We start from the raw sequence: 20,326 nt of genomic DNA on the forward strand, positions 1-20,326 counted from the left end.
TTAAATGTTGTAAAACTACATTGGGAAAATTGGCTGACCCCCCTGCCTCCCTCCCTCCCTCTCTCTCTCTCTCTCTGTTTCTCTCCATCCCCTCCTTCCTGAGGGGGTATGGTTTATCTCCATAAAGCTGGGATTCAAGCCCCATCTGCCGTTACTCTGTCAGATATCTGGCCGTTGTCAGTCTGAATTAACAGCTGGGTGTCACAGGCATTACACCAGCATCACTGTTCCACTAAAACCTCCGTGCCCTGCTGGATTTACAGAGCACAACAGACTGAGATAACAAAGTGTTGTTGGAGCCTCATGCCTGTGTCTGTTCAGAGAAGGGCAGGGATTGTATATTTATGACGGCCTAAATTATACATATACAGCCATATGGGATACTCAAGTGGGCCCAACAGATGATGCCTTAGGAGCATGTTGTTGGGTTGCAATTACTGAAGAGGGAGTATGCTCTTGTTGGGTTGAAGTTAATCACAGTTAACTGATATGTTACTTAACCCACTTTCACAACACATTGCTCTGAATGCTGTGTGTAGATGTGCATTTGAGGGCATTTTAAAGGAGATCTCTGCGTACCAGACTGAGATGTGTCAGGTTTTTCGTTAACCTATCAGTGCAACTTCTGATGGAGCTTCTTGCACTTTTTAGTTATGAATAATATTGGCACTCAATAACCTACAAAAAGGTCTGCGACTTGTGAATAGACATTTGGTTAAAGAGGCATTGTGCTGTGAGCCCATTCTCTCAGTCTCTCATTTTGAGATACATCCATGTAGAGTGGGTCTGGCTTGTACATAAAAGGATTCTCGTTCATCTACTGCCCCTATTTTGCTCCCTCCATCTGTCACACTGTTACGGAAGATTCCAGAAACCCTAAATGCGCAGTTACCTCTTTACAGACTATCACCTAAACTCTTTACTTTTGTGAGTTATATGGATAATAAGCATCAATGCCAGGACAACATCAATTTGTCTGTGTGCAAATTGATCTTAAAAAGACACTATAAAGATGTTCATTTCATTGAAATCCGGCCTACAAGGCAGAGAGATGTGACAGGTTGAGTAACAAGCAGCAAAATAATCGAATCCCTTGGCTTGACCCTGCTATTTTTTATTTCATTAGTTTTCAATTATTGCAACCCAAGGGCATTGTTCAAATCTGGCACACCTTTCAAGTGTGACACATTAAAGCTGCATTATTGTTGAAAGTTGCGCGCTTGACTATTTATAAAACTGCCATAGTGACTGATCAGATGTTGAACAAATGTTACAGCCACACATAAAAATATCGTCACCAAATAGCCTCATAACATCTGATTTTCAAATATATGGATGTTTCCCTCCATTGTTATGGGCTTTGTTTATGTATGAGGCACTCTCTCTTCAAGTTGCAACGTAAAAAAACATCTGTAAAATCAAGCTGGCGAGAGAATCTGTGCAATATTTCTTCCTGTTGATGGAAATTTTACTACCTTGTGCTCCCTGTGCTAATTAAGACAAATACAGGGTTGACAGTATATTGTCAGCCCTGGGACGGCTGTTTTGCAGGCTGTAATGCCATACCCAGGGTGTTAAAAACACAGTGATAGCAGAGGATATTCAGATTTTCCTGGCAGTAGTTTTCTTCCAGTAGTCCTCCAGCTGTTTCAGCATATCATAGTGGTGCAAGCACAACACAGAGGCACTTAATGATGCTGCGTGCTGTCTGATAGATGGACAAATATCTGCAGGTGCTTTTGTAATGTGTGTTTGTATGATAGAAAGGAGCCAGACAGAGAGAGGGGGGAGAGGAAGAGAGAGAGAGAGAGAGAGAGAGAGAGAGAGAGAGAGAGAGAGAGAGAGAGAGAGAGAATGGGTCTGTTAGTATTCTGCAATCTATGTATGTCATGATAATTCTACTTTTTTCAAGTAATAGGCTATCAAGGTGGTTCTTTGGCCTGATAAATAGTCAAAGAAACAAGCAAAACAACAATGGGAGTTATTGTGGCAGCCATGACATGTTTCATTCTGTTCTGTGCTACATTAGAGAGGGCTTACCTGAAAAAGCAAGAAGCATGGTGCATTTTCCCCTATGACTTCCATAGTGGTAAATAAAAAGCCTGGTAAACAATGACCTCAGGTAGATGATCATCATATGGCAAACAACCACCAATATAACAAATCAATTATACTTTCACAGCAACAATAATTTATGTATTTTCCCTTTAAAAGACCCTATCCTCTTATAACTTACATTAGTATATAACATTACATATATAACATTTACGGCATAAAGATTTATGTCAGCCTAAAAAGTTGGGGGGCTAAATAAAAAGTGGGTAAACTGAGTTTAGGTGGATTTATCCTCCACTATAATCATAATCTCTGACGACTATTCATTTAGCCATGGCAGTGGCTAAATTTAGCTGATGTTAGTGAGTCAGTTCCCATAAAGAACCAAGCTATTCACTCCAGTTTCACCTGGGTATAAGACTGCTCTCAATCCTATCACATGGAAAAAGATCAGGAATTTTCCTTTAATTTACCCCATTTTTGCCTTGGCCTCTTTCTCCCATGCTCAGTCTTGCTTGTCCTATTCCTGTGAGACTGCTGTAACTGCAGTTGACTGCAATAAGGGACTGCAGGGAAGGGCAGTGAATACTAAGCTGGCCAAGGCAGACAGCCACATAACATCCACTTTTCACCCTCCCATGAATGGGCGGAGAGATACTACTGGGCTATAGGCTTATTCTGTAGTAGTTGTTAATGGACAAATCCTATAACTGCTATAACATCTGCTGGCATCCTGCTGGCTTGTATTTGACTCCATGATGGGACCAGAATTTTAATAAGCAATGCACATAAAAAAGCTCTAATTGCAAAATGTGGTCCCAAGCATGAGTCACAAATGTGATGAGACTGGGAACATGACTTAGACTTGCATCCCTTGTGTAATAGGCTATAGACTTGTGATGTTTGACATGTGAAGACTTGGAACATGAATAGAAGCATTTCCTGCTCTATAGCATACTGCAGATGTTTTTTCTTAATGTTTCTTTGTTGCACGTTACTCATGCATGCTTTCCCAATTCGTATCATGGCTTGGGCTAATTAGCAATAGACTTGACTTGCATTTTCCTGGTAGCTCCAGTTGACCTGGCATGCCATTGAACCTTGCCTTTTTTCTACAGTCTATATTTGGGACTTACGTGAGACCTCGCCAATACTATTGTAATCATATAATTAATTGGATTTATCATGCAACTACTAGCCTATAGGTTAACATTATAAGACAGAAAACCTTGTAGTAATAGGCTACCAAAGGAGATGGAAAACATAAAGTACTATGGGGTAACATCACTATTGAGTACCACAGACATACCAAGTCCCTATATGAATATTGTAGGTATGAATCGTTATGGTTTTGGCCATGAATACCCAACCCTGTTCTGCAATTGCTTTTGCCGTTTAATAGCTTATTTATAAAACAATGGGTCTCAAACTGAGCATATTATTTCATTAGTGATGCAGTGGTAAAGAAGTGGGTAGCCTATACTGGGACCTACAGTCGTTGATCATCATTAGGCGGCACAGCCACCAACACAATAAAAAATCAATTGTATTTTAAAACAACAACACTAATTTATGTCCCCCCCCCCCTTTTGAAATACCCTACCCAACCTCACATCAGTGTTTACACTACTATGTGTCTAACCTACTCTTAAATCGCATATCAGCCTAAAAACGTGGTTACAAACTAAATCCCGCAAATAAAAAAGGTGGGTCAACAACTGAGTTTAGGTGGGTTTACCCTCCACCACATCCCTGCTGATACGCGCAAAAGTCGGTAAAGCATGATAAGCTCAGCGCGTGCCCTTTGGTAAGGCGACGTCAGTCTCTTCTGCACCGAGTTGAATTGGTCGGGGCCAGCAACGTCACTCCCTGACGGCGGCATCAGAGCAGGACGGACGGCCATCCAGGCAGCAGCCAGCCAGTCGCTCCGGAACTCGGCGGAAGGCAACGTTCGATCTGCCGCGGGACTCACGGGACGGGGACTTTCCACGTTGAGAGCAAAGGTAAAAACGTAAAGTTAACGTCAGACACGAACCGCGTTTACCAGTTTCCACGAGTATTTTTATTTTTTTTGTTTTCTTTGTTTAGTCCACATATACGGAACGGCGTGGGTCTATAAACCGTTGCGCGGCTACAACGACCAGCGAGCTTTCTCTGTACTGTAGCTGCTACGTACTGTAGCCATAAACTGTGTGTTGCTATGGCACTGCGAGGCAACATCCCACCTGCTGCTGCCGCGACTGCATGTCTTTCTCCCTCGAATCACCTGCACCAGACACGAGTACACGGGAACAAAGCACTACACTTGTGTTATAATTCAGTCATGCATATGTTGTGAGTCTATGTGTTTTTTTGTAGTTTTTTTTAATATATATAAATATATCAGTGCTGCTCTTGTTGGCCACCTGTTTCCAGTTGACTGAACGGAATCACTGATGAATTAATGCGCTTCTTTAATTCATGAGACACATGGAGTTAATTTGCTTCTCATTTAAACTGTGTTGACTTAGAGCTGTTAAGTTTAATAGCCGCGGTAGCTAGCCTCTGCACTTACCCAGCTGTGGCAGTACCAACCCGCCTCGTGCTCCACTTTCTGCCTTGCCTACTGGCTACAGGACTTGGGCACACAGCAAAAAGGTCATTTGTCTTTTTTGAGAATATTCCCAGTCAGGCGCTCATGCTGGTGTGGCTCTAGGTGAGAGCCCATTTCTACAAAAGCATAAGTAAGGCATCCGTGCCGTTCCACCCTTGTAACTGCTGTGTGTTTGCTTGTTTTCATAGTGTCTGAGTAACACCCGGGACCCCAGGACTCGAGCGAACACAAGATGCTGATTACCGGCGTGGCATGCCTAATAAGGACAGCGTTGGACAGAGAAAGCAGCAGATGTTTGGAGTGAAGGTGCCTAGTACATAGTTTCCTATTCTGTGGCTCAGACAGTTGCTGTGGTTAGACATCAAGGCATGCCGACGCCAGGCCGGTGACACAAAGAAATTCCATTATCCCTCATCTCCTGTCTGCTGTGACAGAGAGGAGGAAACTACCATACTGTGCTGCCGTGGGGCCAGGAGGGAGGGAGAATTATGAGTCAGAATGGAGGAGAAAAGAGAACTGTCACTCTTTAAATCCCTCCGCCTATAAGCTCGGTAGACAGCTCACATGCTTATTTTAAGAGCAAGACCAGATCTTTTTGCATCTAGAACTGTACAACTGCGCAGACCTGTTTCTTTTTGCTTTCCATAAATTATTACTCAAACCTTTTTACTTTTTGCGGTCCCTAAACTGTTATGTCTGTATAAATTCCAGGGATTAGAGCTAACGTTTTGAGTGAGTGCAAAGTGCAGAAGGGTGCATCCAAGGCAAGCTCTGTTCATTGTATTTTAGTTTACACACCTCCTTATCTCAGCTGTCAAGAGGGAGGATTCGTTTCTACAGTAAGTCACCCAGAGCACTAGAGATAGCGGTGTGGGAAAAGAGGGCTGGGAGGGAGAGAAAGGAGGAGTGCAAAGAACAGAGAATGACTGTGAGGGAGTGAGCGAGCATAACCCAGCCACTGAGTGACTCTTGTTTCCAAGGACGAAAGGTAGCAACGCATCCCAACGCCACTCTTCGCCCACGGACTGGTGTGAAGAAAACGAGGCAGACAGACAGGCACTCGGCGCTCTTATAGACTCCAACGACCTGCTGGCTCTTCTTCACAGGGCCTCCTGGGGCTTGACTTGGCTGTGTGGGGGGTGTCAAGGCCGACGACTGTGCAGATCATGACCACATCCAGAGCGGACTACATTGAATGCTAGACCGATTTAGCTTGAGCGGGAGTTCCATTTTTACTGCCCAAAGCAAAAAAAAAAAAAAAGTGTGTTTCTCTGGTGTCATTGCGCCTAAACTGGCCCACGTTTGTGTATGTGTTTGGCAGAGGAGCAGACGGGAGAGGAGGTAGTAACAGGTGCTGCGTGCCAAGGTGGAGTTGGAGGTGCGGAGGAGAGGTGCAGATCATGGGTAAATCAAACAGCAAGCTCAAGCCAGAGGTGGTGGAGGAGTTGACAAGGAAAACCTACTGTGAGTACCTTCAGCTCTTTTCCTTTTGCCTTCATCCTGTTTCGTCTGTAGATAAGATCAAGGAAATCACGCGCCCGCTCACTTTTTTCAGCTGGCCTATATGAGAAGCATTCTGGCCACAGGTAAAAGTCATTACTATGTGGAGAGTATGATGTGAATGCAGAACATGTATTTTGGTGTTGCATTTTTCCAACCACATGTTCTCGCCCACAGTGCTATATACAGACAGTACAGTCAATAGCCTTGCCTGCTATTGCTATTGTATTGAGATTCTAAGCCAGCGTCTCATTATCTGCAGAACAGTGCTACCAACTAAATGTCAGCTGGGAATACGCTGCCCCTTTGATTTAAAATTATATTTCGATGTTGTGTAACAAATTGTGATTGGTTCAGGTCTGGCAAAAGCTGTAATCAGCATCTTTAAATCACGGTGAAGGGATTTATGAATATGGAGATGCTGAAGACTTAGCGTCCGCTATCAGGCTGGGGGTTTGCTAGACATCACAATCTGACTTTCATATGCAGCTTATGGACAGAGAGAGATAGATACAGTATAGATAGATATAAATATATGTATAAAGAGAGGCTAAATCAATTCATGCTGTGCTCTTCATGCTATAGGGATATTTGTAATTTCTATGTTGTTGTATAACATAGCCTGGAGAGTGACAGGAGAGATAGGATCAAGAGGGGATGACCCAGGTCAAAAGCTGGATTCTAATCCACCACATTTCAAGCACATGGACTCTATTGTTCCTATTGATTTATCAGGACATGGCAGATTGACAGAGTTAAGAATTGGCTCCTTTTACCTTGCCAATAGTAAATTAGTGACGATCTCCTTCAAAGCTGAAATGCCTTTTCCCCCCGCAGTTTTCATAACATTTGAGCAGATATCACGTTGATAATTATCACAGATTGCCGATGTCTGCTCAAAAAACAATAAATTATTAATCATTTGTGTGTTATTCTTGGAGCACAATATTATTGTTTGAACAGTACAGTGTGCAGGTGTGGGTGGGAGTTGACAGCCAATGGCTGCTTAATGACAGTGTTATTTGTGTAGTGGGTCTCTCCATAGCAGAACCAAGGAAGGCTGTTGTGGCAGGAAATTACTGTGGAGGAAGATTGGGCTTCGTGCTGGGCTGGGCTGCTTGCTGCTGTCCTTTAGTCTCCCTCTCTCCCTCTCTCTCCCCCTCTCTCTCTCTCTCTCTCTCTCTCTCTCTCTTTCTCTCTCTCCCTCTCTTTCTTTCTCTCTTACCCTTTCACCCTCTCTCTCTCGCTTTATCCCCTAATTGCCCTCTTTGAGCAGAGAATGGAATAGTATAATTAGGATCTTATCTGGTTAGCATCGCTGAGAGGGGCACCAAGCTTTCTCTCCCAGCATGATCACTCTCCCTTGTTCTGCTTCTGCTTGACGGAGACTCTTTATCATTTCTGCCTTCATCCTACTGCCTCTTTCTCTTGCTCTCTCCTATGAGGTGTGTCTGCTTTCTTTTGGCTCCTGACAGATTGGGGACTTAGTAAATGTCTCTCTGCCTGTGTGTCTTGCTGTTTTAGTGGTAAGAGAAGTAGGGTAAATTTTTTCCCTAGCAAATAATGCCCTCTGTTGACAGGCAACCAACAAGGCCAGGCTAAAAACAATTAGGCCTGTGAGGCTTGCTATTCATTTCACCATTGTCTGTGAGTTCAGATGTCATTTTACTTTCTCTGTTGGCAGTGCAACAGAATATCTGTAGATACCTGTCTTCATTTTGTGGTAGGTTTGAAAGTGCTGAAACGTCTCTGTAAGCTAATCATTATTACCTTGTATATTAATCATTAAAACACTTAGCCAAAGGCAAAACTAAGCTAAGCAAAGACTCTGGCTAGCCAATGTTTTCCTGTTCTTAGTGAAAACGGGTTGGAAAATGGTTGGAATATTACCTGTGCTTAAAGAGAGGCTAAATCAACGCAGAAATGGTTTTCCAAATGACTGCTCTCACATGGAAACACCAACAATCCTATCAAAATGACCGCAGGATGTACGCTAGGCCTATGTATTAGCATGATGATTTTGTAAGTTGTCAGAGCGGTGGAAGAGGCTCATAGTGACAGAGTGCAAGCTGGATGTATTCTTGCAGACCCTGCAGGGCCAACAGGCAGAGCGTGCCCTGCTTTCTCCTGCATGGGCCGATTGCATTACTGCCCACTGCCTCTGACCGAGTTATGTAATAAATTTTTATTTAATCGTAGCCATGGTAAATTGCCTCAATTTTTGGCTGCATTGACTTTTGAGGCCAATTTAATGGTAGCTTGGCTTGGCTGACAGTCGTGAGATTGACCTTGACATTTATTGCCTAGGAATGGGTCACATGATGGGTTTCTTGGTGAAACGCTGAGCAAAGCAAATTGAGACCAAGATGTATGCAGGCGTAGACTACCTGACCTGGCTGCCTTATTGATGGCCTCTGCATTACTCTGCTCCAGCACTGCAATAATCACATTATGGAATGCATTGTGTAAACTATGTCACTTGGTCAAAGGCTTGAGGATGTATCTTTTATAGCCCTTTTCGTGAATGTATTTTTGATCAGCTGAATGAGATCAGTGTAATGTGTTTCCCTCTCTGCTACAGTGTCTGGGTATTAGATTCAGTGGTAATTTCCCATAGAAAATGTCCTTTATTAATTTGTAGCGAGTAAAAGTCTAGCCCTGAAACTCTCTGCTCCACAGTGAAACATTACAATATTGAAGAAACCGTAGATTAGCCTGCTGTTTGTTGTATTTTGGCAACACAAGGCTCTTGTGTTGCCCCAGGCCCAACAGAGGTGGTAATGGAAGGCCTCTATCCTCAGACTTATAGCAGCATGTATTCAGAAAGTCTCTCTCGAAGGACCACCTGGTTAAACTAATGCCATTGATTTCCAGCCCTTGTTTTCAACAGCAACCCCAGGGGTTGAGAGGATGAAAATTGCTTTGGTTACTTGAGAGAGAGTAAAGAGACAAGGGGGAGCCATGAGGGATTGGTTGATTAGATACTGGCAGATAATAATGCTTGTGTGGGCATGATAACACATCCTGCTTCCTAAACTGTTCTCCTTCTTAAATCTATTGCTGACCTTCATTCCTTCAACCTTGCTTGTGTTTGTATTGTTCACTGTGGTTTATCCCCACCTGTCCACTACTATACTGGCTAGGATGAACTATTTGCTCATCTTCTTTGAGAGTGTCAAAGAAGTCAGCTAGACAAGGGCATCTTCTTTTGATAGCATATTGCTGCTCTTTCATTTTGGGTGTAGTTAGAGGACAGGTGTAAGAAAGGATTAGGCCAAGATGATCAACGATGTTACTACTTGGCACTTACTATTGCATCTAACAATAGCAAACTGCTTTTTTTCTAGGCCACCCAAAGTTTTTCCTCTGAGCTAATGTCACTCTTTATTTCTCTTACAGTTACAGAGAAAGAGGTGCAGCAGTGGTAAGTTGAGAGCATCAATTTTTCATGAGAATTTCTCCATTCCTGATGGGAGACTAGTCATAGTTTCGGCTATGTGTCTTCACTGGCAAAACTCACAAGAAGCAGGGGCCTTATCTTGACCCACTTGCCAAACCCACTTTGATATTTGTTTCCATGATTCAATTTCAGAAATCCATGGATAGAGTATTTAAAGTTGGTTTGATAGTTTATTGTAAGCCGGCAGTCTTCTCCCTCACACTGCCCCGAAGACAGATGAGTTCTGAAAATAGCATGACTTTGAAGCCTGATGATACTCAGACTGAGTGACTTTGAAGGCTGATAACACTGATGCAAACACTTCCATGATGCATTCCTCAACAACCTTTTTGCTCTATTTGCAAGAGGGATTTCTGATAACAGAAAAATGGAGGGGGCAAAAGGTTGTTTTGTTTTCAGGCTCTTAATGACTACAAGATGACAGACAGAGCCTCCATGAGGTTGTTGATTAGTGATCCTACCTGTCAAATACCTATTGACACCATTAATCTATGTGAGCCACAGCAGCATCGTCTTGCAGAGCTCTATCCCTTCTCTGATCTGAACCTGTACTTATTGTAACATGTACTTACATATCTCAAGATTAAACATATTAATGTAACAGACACCTCTGCTCAGGGCGAATCACAGAACAGGGGCTGTCGGTGAGACTGATTACTGTTTAGGCATGCATTTCTGAATGTTTTTCTGAAGGCACAATTTGTCAGCCACCGGCACATGGATGAGAGGCAATGCATCTTCATTATAGAGATGATTCATGCTTGAGCGTAGCCGTCCTTATTTGCTCACTGTATACTGCTGTTAGGCTATTGTTTCTTTGTACACGAAAAACAAAGAATAGCCTATATCAGAGGAGGGAGTGCTGTAATAAAGTGCTCACTCTTCCATGTTCACACTTCAGCTCTCCAGCTTTGGTTTTGCCTTTCAATTCTGCATGCATGAAAAGAGCAGTGCCTCGTGAGCTAGCTGCTAGCCGCATGCCCCCCAGTTGGAGGGTTACGGGGGGAAGGAGCCGGGACGCATTCACAGCCACAAAGCAGCAGCAGCAGCAGCAGCAGTAGCATTAGATACCACTGGGCATTGGCAGGTCCAGAGCCTCTGAGCTTGGCCCGTCTCTGGGGCTGCCTGAGTGTACTGGGGCGGAATACCCCCCCACCCCCTCCCCCCGGCTGTGCGGCCAGCTCACCATCACTCTCACTGTCTTTCACAGGAAAGTTTGCATGAGTCCTCACTTGAAGATCAGCAGCAATCAACACGGCTGAGTGTGAGGGATGAGAGGGAATTTTACCAGGGGAAATGCCAGATGGCGTGTAATTAGAGCACAGGCACAGACACAGAAGAATTAGCAGGGTTAGATAAATGCCTGTGTTGTGCATTAAATTTGTTCTCCATTCTAATTCTCTTCTAAGGGAACATCATTAGTATGCTAGAGGCTCACCTGAAATCAATAACAAAATGCCATAGCGCAGTGATGTTCCTGCCAACTAGACAGGAGCAAAAGAAACATCCTGCACAACTCTTTAGCAACCACCAAGGTAGATGCCAAGTAGTAGAAGCCATTGCCAGTAATAAATACTTTATCTTCATTCTGGCTCCCTAGCGTAGTCTGATGCACAATGAGACATGTACTGTGTCCCTGCGAGTACAGTGGGCAAAGTAGTTACATTAAGCCTACAGTTAGCTGACACTTAGCAAACATTTTTAGACGGGTACACCGCAATCTGTGCCTGCCGCATGTGTGACTCCACATGCAGTATGTTAAATGTTGTGTTAGTCATCCTTACAAGTACCTATCGCTATGGTCAAAAACAAGGATGGGTGAAACAGTGTCACAATAGCAGATGCGTTTGAATACAGGCCCTAAACAAATTCATGTGACTAGCAGGACTGGCTAATGTGGGAGATTCATATTTGGGAGATGGGAATGTATGCAAGCATTTGATACATCAAATGCCAAAGTGGATGTTTTTCATCCACCTCAAACTACTGAACAGGGGCAAAATAATCACAGTTTGCTAGCAGATAAAGTAAATCACAGATGTTGAGATTTTACCATTTCATGATATATTTCCCATTCACTATGGCTGCTATTCTGTCACCAGTAAGGGCTGCTTGCTGCAAAAACAAAACAAATTGTGGGATACCAGGTATATATATAGTTTACATCTGTAAACAATTCATTGGTTGCCTGGTATGATTCACATACAGTGGGCAATTTTAAAAAAACAAGAATTCAGGTGAAATGGGTCATCTTTGGATTATGATAAGCATTGTGTGTTCTGCACTTTGAATACCAATTAGGTAGAATTCTGCATTGTAGCGAGCTAGGCTTTCATTTCCCTGCATATCTCCAGATAATGCAAATGTGAGAATTACATGGTTCTTTTCTCTTCTCCCTGAACTTTTCCCGGCTGCTCCTCAGAGCTTCTCTCCATTTCTTTGACTATGGAGCTGGCTTCATTATCTGCGAGGCAGATTAAAAGTAAAGGGTTTAAGAGTGAGGAGCCAAAGTGAGAGTGGAAGAGATCTGTCCTGGGCTTCATTCTTCATCAGAATACTCTCTCCCTGGCCTTAATTACAGCCTAGCCTTATTTTGAACAGCCTTGTCTGAATCACAGACGAACAAGCAATACTCCCGTATGTGAACCCACACCACATTTGCTGTTATTATTTCCCTGGCTATCTCCTTCTTCTTCTTCTTTTTGTCATATACCATTTCTTTTTGTTCAGGCTAGCACTCTCTTCCTTGCTCCCTGACCCATTACAGTCTTGTTAGCAGACTCCAATGCTGTGTTTCTTTATTGAGACATACAAGGAGACTGCCTACCTTTGAGTGACTGTGCTTCAAATTGGTTATGAAACGCTTCTATATTTAGGCTAACTGAGATGTTAAGTCACTCTCTAGATATGTCATTTCCAGGGGCGAGAGGAAGCTCACAGACTTATCTATCAGCTATGCATATTATCAAAAGAGGGCTGGAGAGTAATTTGATTAGAGTTAAACACTCTCTGGGCCTGCTATTGGATTAGGGCAATCGTCTTATCTGCTAACGAGACAAATAGCTCTGCGCTGCTAACATCTAACATGCTCTTTCAAACTGAATCAGTAATACTTACTGTACAAGCGAGGGAGTGACTCAAATCGTTTATCATTAACTGATCTCCAGTGTTGATTCTGTGTACTCTTTACATTGTGAATGATACATTTGCTAACCTTTAAATCTGTGTTGTTTTTCTCAGGTACAAAGGCTTCATTAAGGATTGTCCAAGTGGGCAGCTAGATGCTGTGGGCTTCCAGAAGATATACAAGCAGTTCTTCCCTTTTGGAGATCCCACCAAGTTTGCCTCCTTTGTCTTCAACGTCTTTGATGAAAATAAGGTTGTTAATCCAATTCTATATGTTGCACTTTTCTTTTACAAGGTAGCGAGGTATTCAAATTCCTCTGTTACTTTCAGTTGATAAAGACACGGTTTTGAGATTGGCTCGTTGTCTGGGGTGGCTGCTAGATAAGGGAAGATATGTTAAAAGCAACAGTGTCTGTAAAGCCTTGAGGGTACAGTTAATCTAACGGTCTTTATTCAGAGGTCAAGCCAGCACGCGAGAACAAGAGCTCCTTCTGTCTGGCCAGCCAGAGGTTGCACAGAATGAAAGGGCGACATGATGCTATTGTTGCTCAAAACAAGTATAGAAATCCTATTCATTGTGCTGCTTTAATTATTCTCTACACTCTGAGCCCTTTTTACTTGTTGCTTGTGTGAATTGCATGCTGTCAGGTTAGCATACAGCAGAAGCTTATTTATCCGAAAACCCCTCGAGAGTGAAGGCTGTTAAGAAAAAATTAAGTGTTTTGGACACTAAAATGTGTTGAGATTCTAGACCAAAGCTTAATCAAAATATAATCAGGACATACATACACATTTGGAAGTGCTTTGTGCAGCTTAATTTGCTGTTTAAATTATTTTAATTGGAAGCATCAAACATTAGAATATATTGCAGCATTTTTGTTCCTTGTGTTTGTTCAGAAGACCGATTGTTTCATAAGTATGAAGTTAGGATAAACAAGATTCTGTATTCTGTATTTTTGACCAACATGATAGCTCTGCAAGTATTTGAAGGCTTTCATTCCAAAACACTTTTATACGCATTCTGGAAACATTTTGCCGCCTGAAAATCGTCAGTCAGTATTTCAAAAACACAGATTCTGTCCTCAAAAAGGGATATTTTGTAAGCAAAGATGTGAAGATGACTCATATCTTCAATAGTAACACATAATAGTAAGCCACACTTTTATGCCAGCAATCAATTTGTAATAGTAGGTGCCAAGTTTTTCAAAAGCTGCATATCTTGTTCTGGGAATGAAACTCTTCCCTGTCTGTGTTACGTGGGCACGTCCTCCAAGCAGGATTTGAGGATATTATGATAAAGCACAGCTTAACTAGGCCTAACTCTGACAGCTAGATTTGTCTGAAGATTCCCTCCCCATTGCAAATTGTACAGGATGATTCAAATTCTGTTTTGGAGGATAAGCTGTAGATGAACAGCTCCTGGTAGGTCTATGAGACCCCAGTGGTTTATTGACTTTGGTTAAGAGGCTTTGAGATCAGACAACCCCTCTGTCTGATGTTTATCTATGACCTTCATTAGTGTTAGGCACCCTATAGTTAGAGAACTCATTGATCATAAATAGTTTTTTTTTGACTTATGTAATGAGGATAATTTCTCAGTTTGATGTCTGTCTGGTCAGATGTCTGGTAGAGATAAAGTCAGCTGACCCCGAGGCCATGAAGCGTTCCTGCTGAGAGAAGAGTCATGACTTGACTCTGGCATTGTGCTTCCAGGTCAGGTGTCATAGTCGTAGGATGAGGGAAAAGCCTGTGTGATGCAAGTCAAGCCTATATGGTGACAATATAAATTAATCAATAGGTGATGGCTGCACTATCACAGAGTCAGTTTACATGCATTGTTGTTGTCCAGAAGCTGTTGTTTTCACTCATCATATGAATGGCATTTCTTTTTATGCAGTGTCATGGTTTGATTTGTGTAGGTCCCATACAACCGATTGAGGTTGGAGTTCATAACTTGATGAGTTGAGTCTGAATTAGCGGTGTTCGTAAGTGCTGCTAATTTTGTATTTTCATTTTGTATTCGACCACTATCTGTGTTAGCAGTCGTTTCTATTTGCTACAAAGCGAGGCCTCACAAGTAGAACGCTGCAGGCCACAATTTTGGGAGGGTAATTGGAAATTTTGAGCTGCTGTGGTAAGATGCTGTGCATGGCATTCTAACAGAAGCTGAAAGGAAATAAAAGTGTCAGGACAGATTATTTTTTACCTTGTCGGACGGGGTTATCTGCAAAGTCCATTCATGATGTGGAATCATTGGAAAAAGGTGAAACATCTTTGCCCCAAATATACAGTGGTTGTACTGTATATTTGTGCAGTATAACTTTCAGACTATGAGCCAGTAGCATCCATCTTACTAATGACCAGAGGTGACATATTTCTGCCTCAGGAGAGAGCCAGGTGCCGGGCAGAAATAGCAGCTGACTTGGAGCAAACATCTGGCCCCGTTTTCAGCAGAATACAGCAAGGAGTTCATGAAAGTACAGCGAGTGTGAAGTGAGATGTTCATCTTGTCTCTGGGCCATTCTGTCTCTGTCTCTCTCTCTTTCTCTTTCTCTCTCGCTTTCCCCGTCTGCCACGCTGTAGGATGGGCGCATCGAGTTCTCCGAGTTCATCCAGGCCTTGTCAGTTACCTCTCGGGGAACTCTGGATGAGAAGTTGAGATGTGAGTAGATGACCCCCTCCCCTCCCCCAAGTGTGTCCTGACACTTGAATGACAGGATTTAGGGTTGATTGTTATGCATTGCATAACAAAGAGGGTTGGCGGCTCCTAGAGGACAGCAAATAAAAGATTGTTAGACAAGCTACAGCAGGCTTTTGCAGCCTTGGGGTCAGGACCTTATTTGAAAATTGGGTCCCTAGAAAAAACTTGTGATCAAACTGAAATGTCTGTAACAATTCCTGATTGTTATTTTAAAATGGAAAAACTACCACCATCAGCTTTTGAGCAACAGGGAAACCACTGTGAGAGCCATGCTGCCATGCTGCCTGTCATTGACCAGTTCTAAAGAGTAGCTTGATTTTTGTAGCTTTTAGAAATGAAACCATGTCTATGTGCTTTGTAATCAGTATAAATCATCTGTTTTAAATGTTGGGTTCACAGGACCCCATGCTGAGGTCAGAAAACTGGAGCTGCAGTAAACTGGTAAAACTCATCTATTTTTTAATGGTTTTCTCCATACAGGGGCGTTTAAATTATATGACCTTGATAACGATGGCTACATCACTCGCGATGAGATGTTGAACATCGTAGATGCCATATATCAGATGGTGGTAAGTCATACCAAACATTCGACATTTGAAACCTGAATCATTGGAACGCTACTATATACAGTATACTGTAATGGTTTTATATCTCAGGGGAACACGGTGGAGTTGCCAGAGGAAGAGAACACACCAGAGAAGCGGGTGGACCGTATTTTTGCAATGATGGACAAGGTTAGTGTTTTTCTTGTCTAACTAATAATACACAAAAGACTGAAGTAATAAACACGCTGACTAATGCAGTAGCTGCAGAACTGCTTGATGTTACTTTCCACAGTGCAACATTCAACTTGGAATGATGCTGTGATACTAGTGCAGTAATGATTATTAGTTTACCATTGAAGAGGACTGAATGTGCCTTTGTTGCCCCCCCCCTGGGGCTTTGACGCAGACGCTGTTAAGTTTAGAGCTGTTAGCTATAGCCATCGCAGCGTCACTAACACTGCCTGCAGTCTATAAACATCATAGATAGTCTCCTCCACCACCAGCGCTCAGTGCTAATGCCCGCTCTCAGAATCTACTCGGCTTCAGTGAAAGATGAGACGGAGCCTGCTTGGGCGTGTTTGTCAGCTGCATGCCCACTACTGCCAAGATCAGCCCATTGGACTAGCTGTACAACACAGCAGTGCTCAGTCATTTGTATTGGCGGAAGAGAGGGGCTACCATCCAAGTGCATTGAACCAGATCAGTCCAACAGTGTGGAACAGGAGTGACACATCATTTTACTTGAGAAGCACTTTTGCCCCCTGCTGGTAGCGCGGTGTAAAAGCATCCCAATCACTTCATGGGCTTCAGTTTCATTGTGTCCTCTGTTCTTCTTCCAGAATTCAGATGGCAAGCTGACTCTGCAGGAGTTTCAGGAGGGTTCAAAGGCAGATCCCTCTATTGTTCAGGCATTGTCTCTCTATGACGGACTTGTGTAGGAATGCAAGGTGAGTGGGGTATTAATGATCTACATGGCTACATAATTCTACGCTTTGATTATTTTAAATTCCAAGCTGTGCTTCCGCTCTGAGATAACAGAGTGATTGTTATTTTGTCTGAGGAAAGTATAAAAGAAAGGAAATTCAGACCGTGGGCTGAAAACAAAGTGAAGAAGCCATTGTCAGCTCCCAGTTTGTTCTTATGAATTATTCAAATGGCCTACTTGATTGCTGGCAATCAAGTAGTCTTGCAGTGTTGAGTGAAGAGCGAGTCAGCCTTCTCCCCCCGCCGCCTAATGCATTGCACTGGCCACTGCCAATTGTTGCTGACATCCTGCTCAACGTGTTGTCAACTGTGAAGTGAGCCTGTGAGGACATGCATTTACCATGCTGTAGCACTGTTTACTGAGTAACTTGCATGCTATGAATATGTACAAGTATCTTGACACCACACATCATAATCAATTCAATGGTGATCACTGTTACAATTTTCTCAGATGGATCCAACTTGGCATCCTCCAACGCATAATAAGCCAATCCAGCACCATCACACCTGTAACGGGAGGAAGCCACATGGTCTCCCACGTAAACTGCTCACCTGGAGGTGGACTGCGTGAAGTTTTTGTCGCACGCCCGTACGGCATTTGTGTCAGTAGCTGCACATCTACATTTCTACTAAGGATTGTGAAAATCTATATCCTTTGATGTGACGGAGCATTTAAAATATGTCAGCAAACCCTCAGTCATTTATCCGTGCTTCTAAAACTATGTGGCACTGCGTACGCCCTTAAATGTTGTAGACTGCGTGAGAGCATTTCTGCAAGCAAGGTGTTGTGGTTATGTACCGTGGACGGTCCAAGGAACTGAACTCCCTCAGAGACGGTGTTGTGCGTCTTGTTCACATCAACCTTGAGATGCACGTGAACCGGTCGGAAGAACTGCGCTGCGCTGATTCATCAATTGGAGAGACTCTAAAGCTGGGAGCATCTGGAAAAACGTGTTACTTGCTGAGAGTGTGAACACTTAACTTAAGTTACAAAGCCGTATAGTGTATATTGTATAATGTAAATATGATTGTAATATTTTATTTTCTGCTTTGCTGCGTTTCTGGGAATTTCTTCATAAAAATGGAATGAAGTTTGAAGTTTTATTTTTTAATCGAAGGTGTTCAAATGTATTGCACTGTATTTTTCAGCATTGTCGTAAGGGATTGCTTTTTTTCTTTCTCACATTCTGAGGTTTCCTTTTCCTGAGAATACCTTTTTTTTTTATTTGAAGAAGAAAGTTGAAGGAGTGAGAGTTTTGTATGGATTCTTTTACTATGTTTGCATCCTATTGTGTTTTCACTTCCCGGTCAGCACCAGCGTCTAGTGTCTGCAGTGTTGCACAGCCACATCCTGAATGACATGACCAAGCAACACAGCAAATCCTCGCAGTTGACATCTGAATTGAGGCTCATTATTTCTTTTGAGAGCATCGCAGCCCACCCTCTGTACACACAAAGCCTTGGTCATTGAGAGGCACAAACAGACATCAATTCTGGTTGTAAAGCTTTTGCGAGCTGTGTGGTTGCCACTGTCCACTTTGTATTTGTCCTGGGTGTTTTAAAGAAGCCAGAGCATGTGATGACGCCTTTTTTCTCAACCCATGCTCATTTCAGTCTGAGCATCAAGATGTTTAATCAGCTTCACTGATTTTGCCTTATGCAAATGATAATTTACTAAATGATAAATGTCATTTACCTGTTGATTAACAGTATAAGAGCACAGAATAAAATGCATTTAAGTGGCTAACTTTTCTATTATTCTTAGTCTTTACTTTGTATTTGAAGTGGATAGAAAATATTGTGTTTGATTTTTTTTATATATATACCAGTTTGTGAATAATTTTAACAGGCTGTTTTGTTTAATGCATAAGTGGAATTACTTTTGCTCAAATGTCTCTGTAAAATGATAAACCGCCCTACTGATAATCAAAGTTAAAGAGTAAACAATAGTAGAAAATAATCCAAGACCGCCCTCACACCCATTGCTTTGTATTGAAATTGGAATACATTATCACTCAAGTATTGCACTGAGGTACTGCACTAATAATGAGCAATGTAATGTTGAGCTTTAGTACGTGTTTCTTTGAAAATACAGAATCTTTAAATGCCAACTCAGTCTATGGTGTAAACTTGCACTGTGTGGTTGTATAATGAACAATGAACTGTATGAAATGTTGATATTTTGCCATGGATGAGATGGGCCATGTTTCTGCAGCTCAGTGGCTTGGTATAGAAGCTGCTGGCTCTTGTCAGTTCACTGAGGCCATTAGCCTGCACAGCCCTGCATTACTTTTCATTCTTACCATGGATGGATGCAAGTGATATCCAGACCTATTAGGTCAGGAGGGCCCAGACTGAAGAGTGTGCACCATATTCCTTCTTTTGGCTACTATTATCATGCAGTGCTCCGATCCTTGGTTCACAACATTAATATTTGATCTCTGTGGAAGTTTCAAATGTAGATATTCTGTTTTCCATGTTTGATTCACATACAATCTGTGAGGGCGTCACAGTCTGTGAGGGTGATATAATTGACAACCCCCTCATGTGAAATGACTCCAGTGCATCTGTAACCTAGGGCAATGAAAGAATGTCTTAGACAAGTGGGCTGTGAATTGAACACCAAACAGCACATTAAAACAACTCTTGTCTGGCCGTCTACAACCTTTAGAGGAGGACACTGAATTATTTACATTCATAAGAGCAGGCTTCCTTTTTTGAAGTCCACTCTCCACTCTCCTTAGCCATCTGATAGGACTTGATATGACCGATATGAATCATCTGTAAATATCAGTAACGTACATTTTATCCAGATCAACAATCAAATAAAAGGGGACACTGACATTTCTCTGTGGCACGCCAAGCCATTCCATCCATTCATATGCCAAAGGGATATTTCTCAGTGTGGGCTATGTATAAAATTAGATGTGTGTCAGCTGAATATAAACGATGGCTATTTATAAAAGCGAGGGCGTTATTGAGACAATGTTCTCGGCGCATGACCAAAATATAGACTCCAGGCTCCATTGGTAATGTGCGTAAAGTTTCCAAGAAGTGCGTCTCCTGGGGCCCACCCCGAGTGTGGACTAAATCGAAATGAAAGAGAATGTTGAATAGGGTTAACGCTGGAAGTCACAGTGGGGTCAAGTTACACACACACACACACACACAAAGAAAAAAATCAGGTTGGTTCTCGGGACCCTTTTAATACCCATCTCCGCCCCCGTTTGAAGCGTCAGCGCACCAGTTCTCTAGGGGCTCTCCAGCACACAGCCAGTCCACACGCTCCAGTCCCTCCAAACTTTACGCACGGATGTATTCCTGTGGAAGTATTTTACATTGGATTTTACTGGGTTTCAGCT

The 20,326-nt window shown here is 42.6% G+C and overlaps 1 protein-coding gene across 1 annotated transcript; it reads left to right on the top strand.

Annotated features, from left to right (window-relative positions):
* The first annotated feature begins 3,962 nt into the window (after positions 1–3,962).
* ncs1b (neuronal calcium sensor 1b) lies at positions 3,963–19,023 on the top strand. The gene is made up of 10 exons (XM_071927812.2): positions 3,963–4,058; positions 4,837–4,954; positions 5,970–6,112; positions 9,548–9,572; positions 12,849–12,987; positions 15,318–15,396; positions 15,916–16,004; positions 16,092–16,169; positions 16,820–16,927; positions 17,416–19,023. Exons 3-9 carry the CDS (start codon positions 6,049–6,051, stop codon positions 16,916–16,918), a joined length of 573 nt encoding a protein of 190 aa, XP_071783913.1. The 5' UTR covers positions 3,963–4,058; positions 4,837–4,954; positions 5,970–6,048; the 3' UTR covers positions 16,919–16,927; positions 17,416–19,023.
* Positions 19,024–20,326: the final 1,303 nt, after the last annotated feature.

This window comes from Centroberyx gerrardi, chromosome 8, assembly GCF_048128805.1.
Source record: "Centroberyx gerrardi isolate f3 chromosome 8, fCenGer3.hap1.cur.20231027, whole genome shotgun sequence".
Classification (NCBI taxonomy): domain Eukaryota; kingdom Metazoa; phylum Chordata; class Actinopteri; order Beryciformes; family Berycidae; genus Centroberyx; species Centroberyx gerrardi.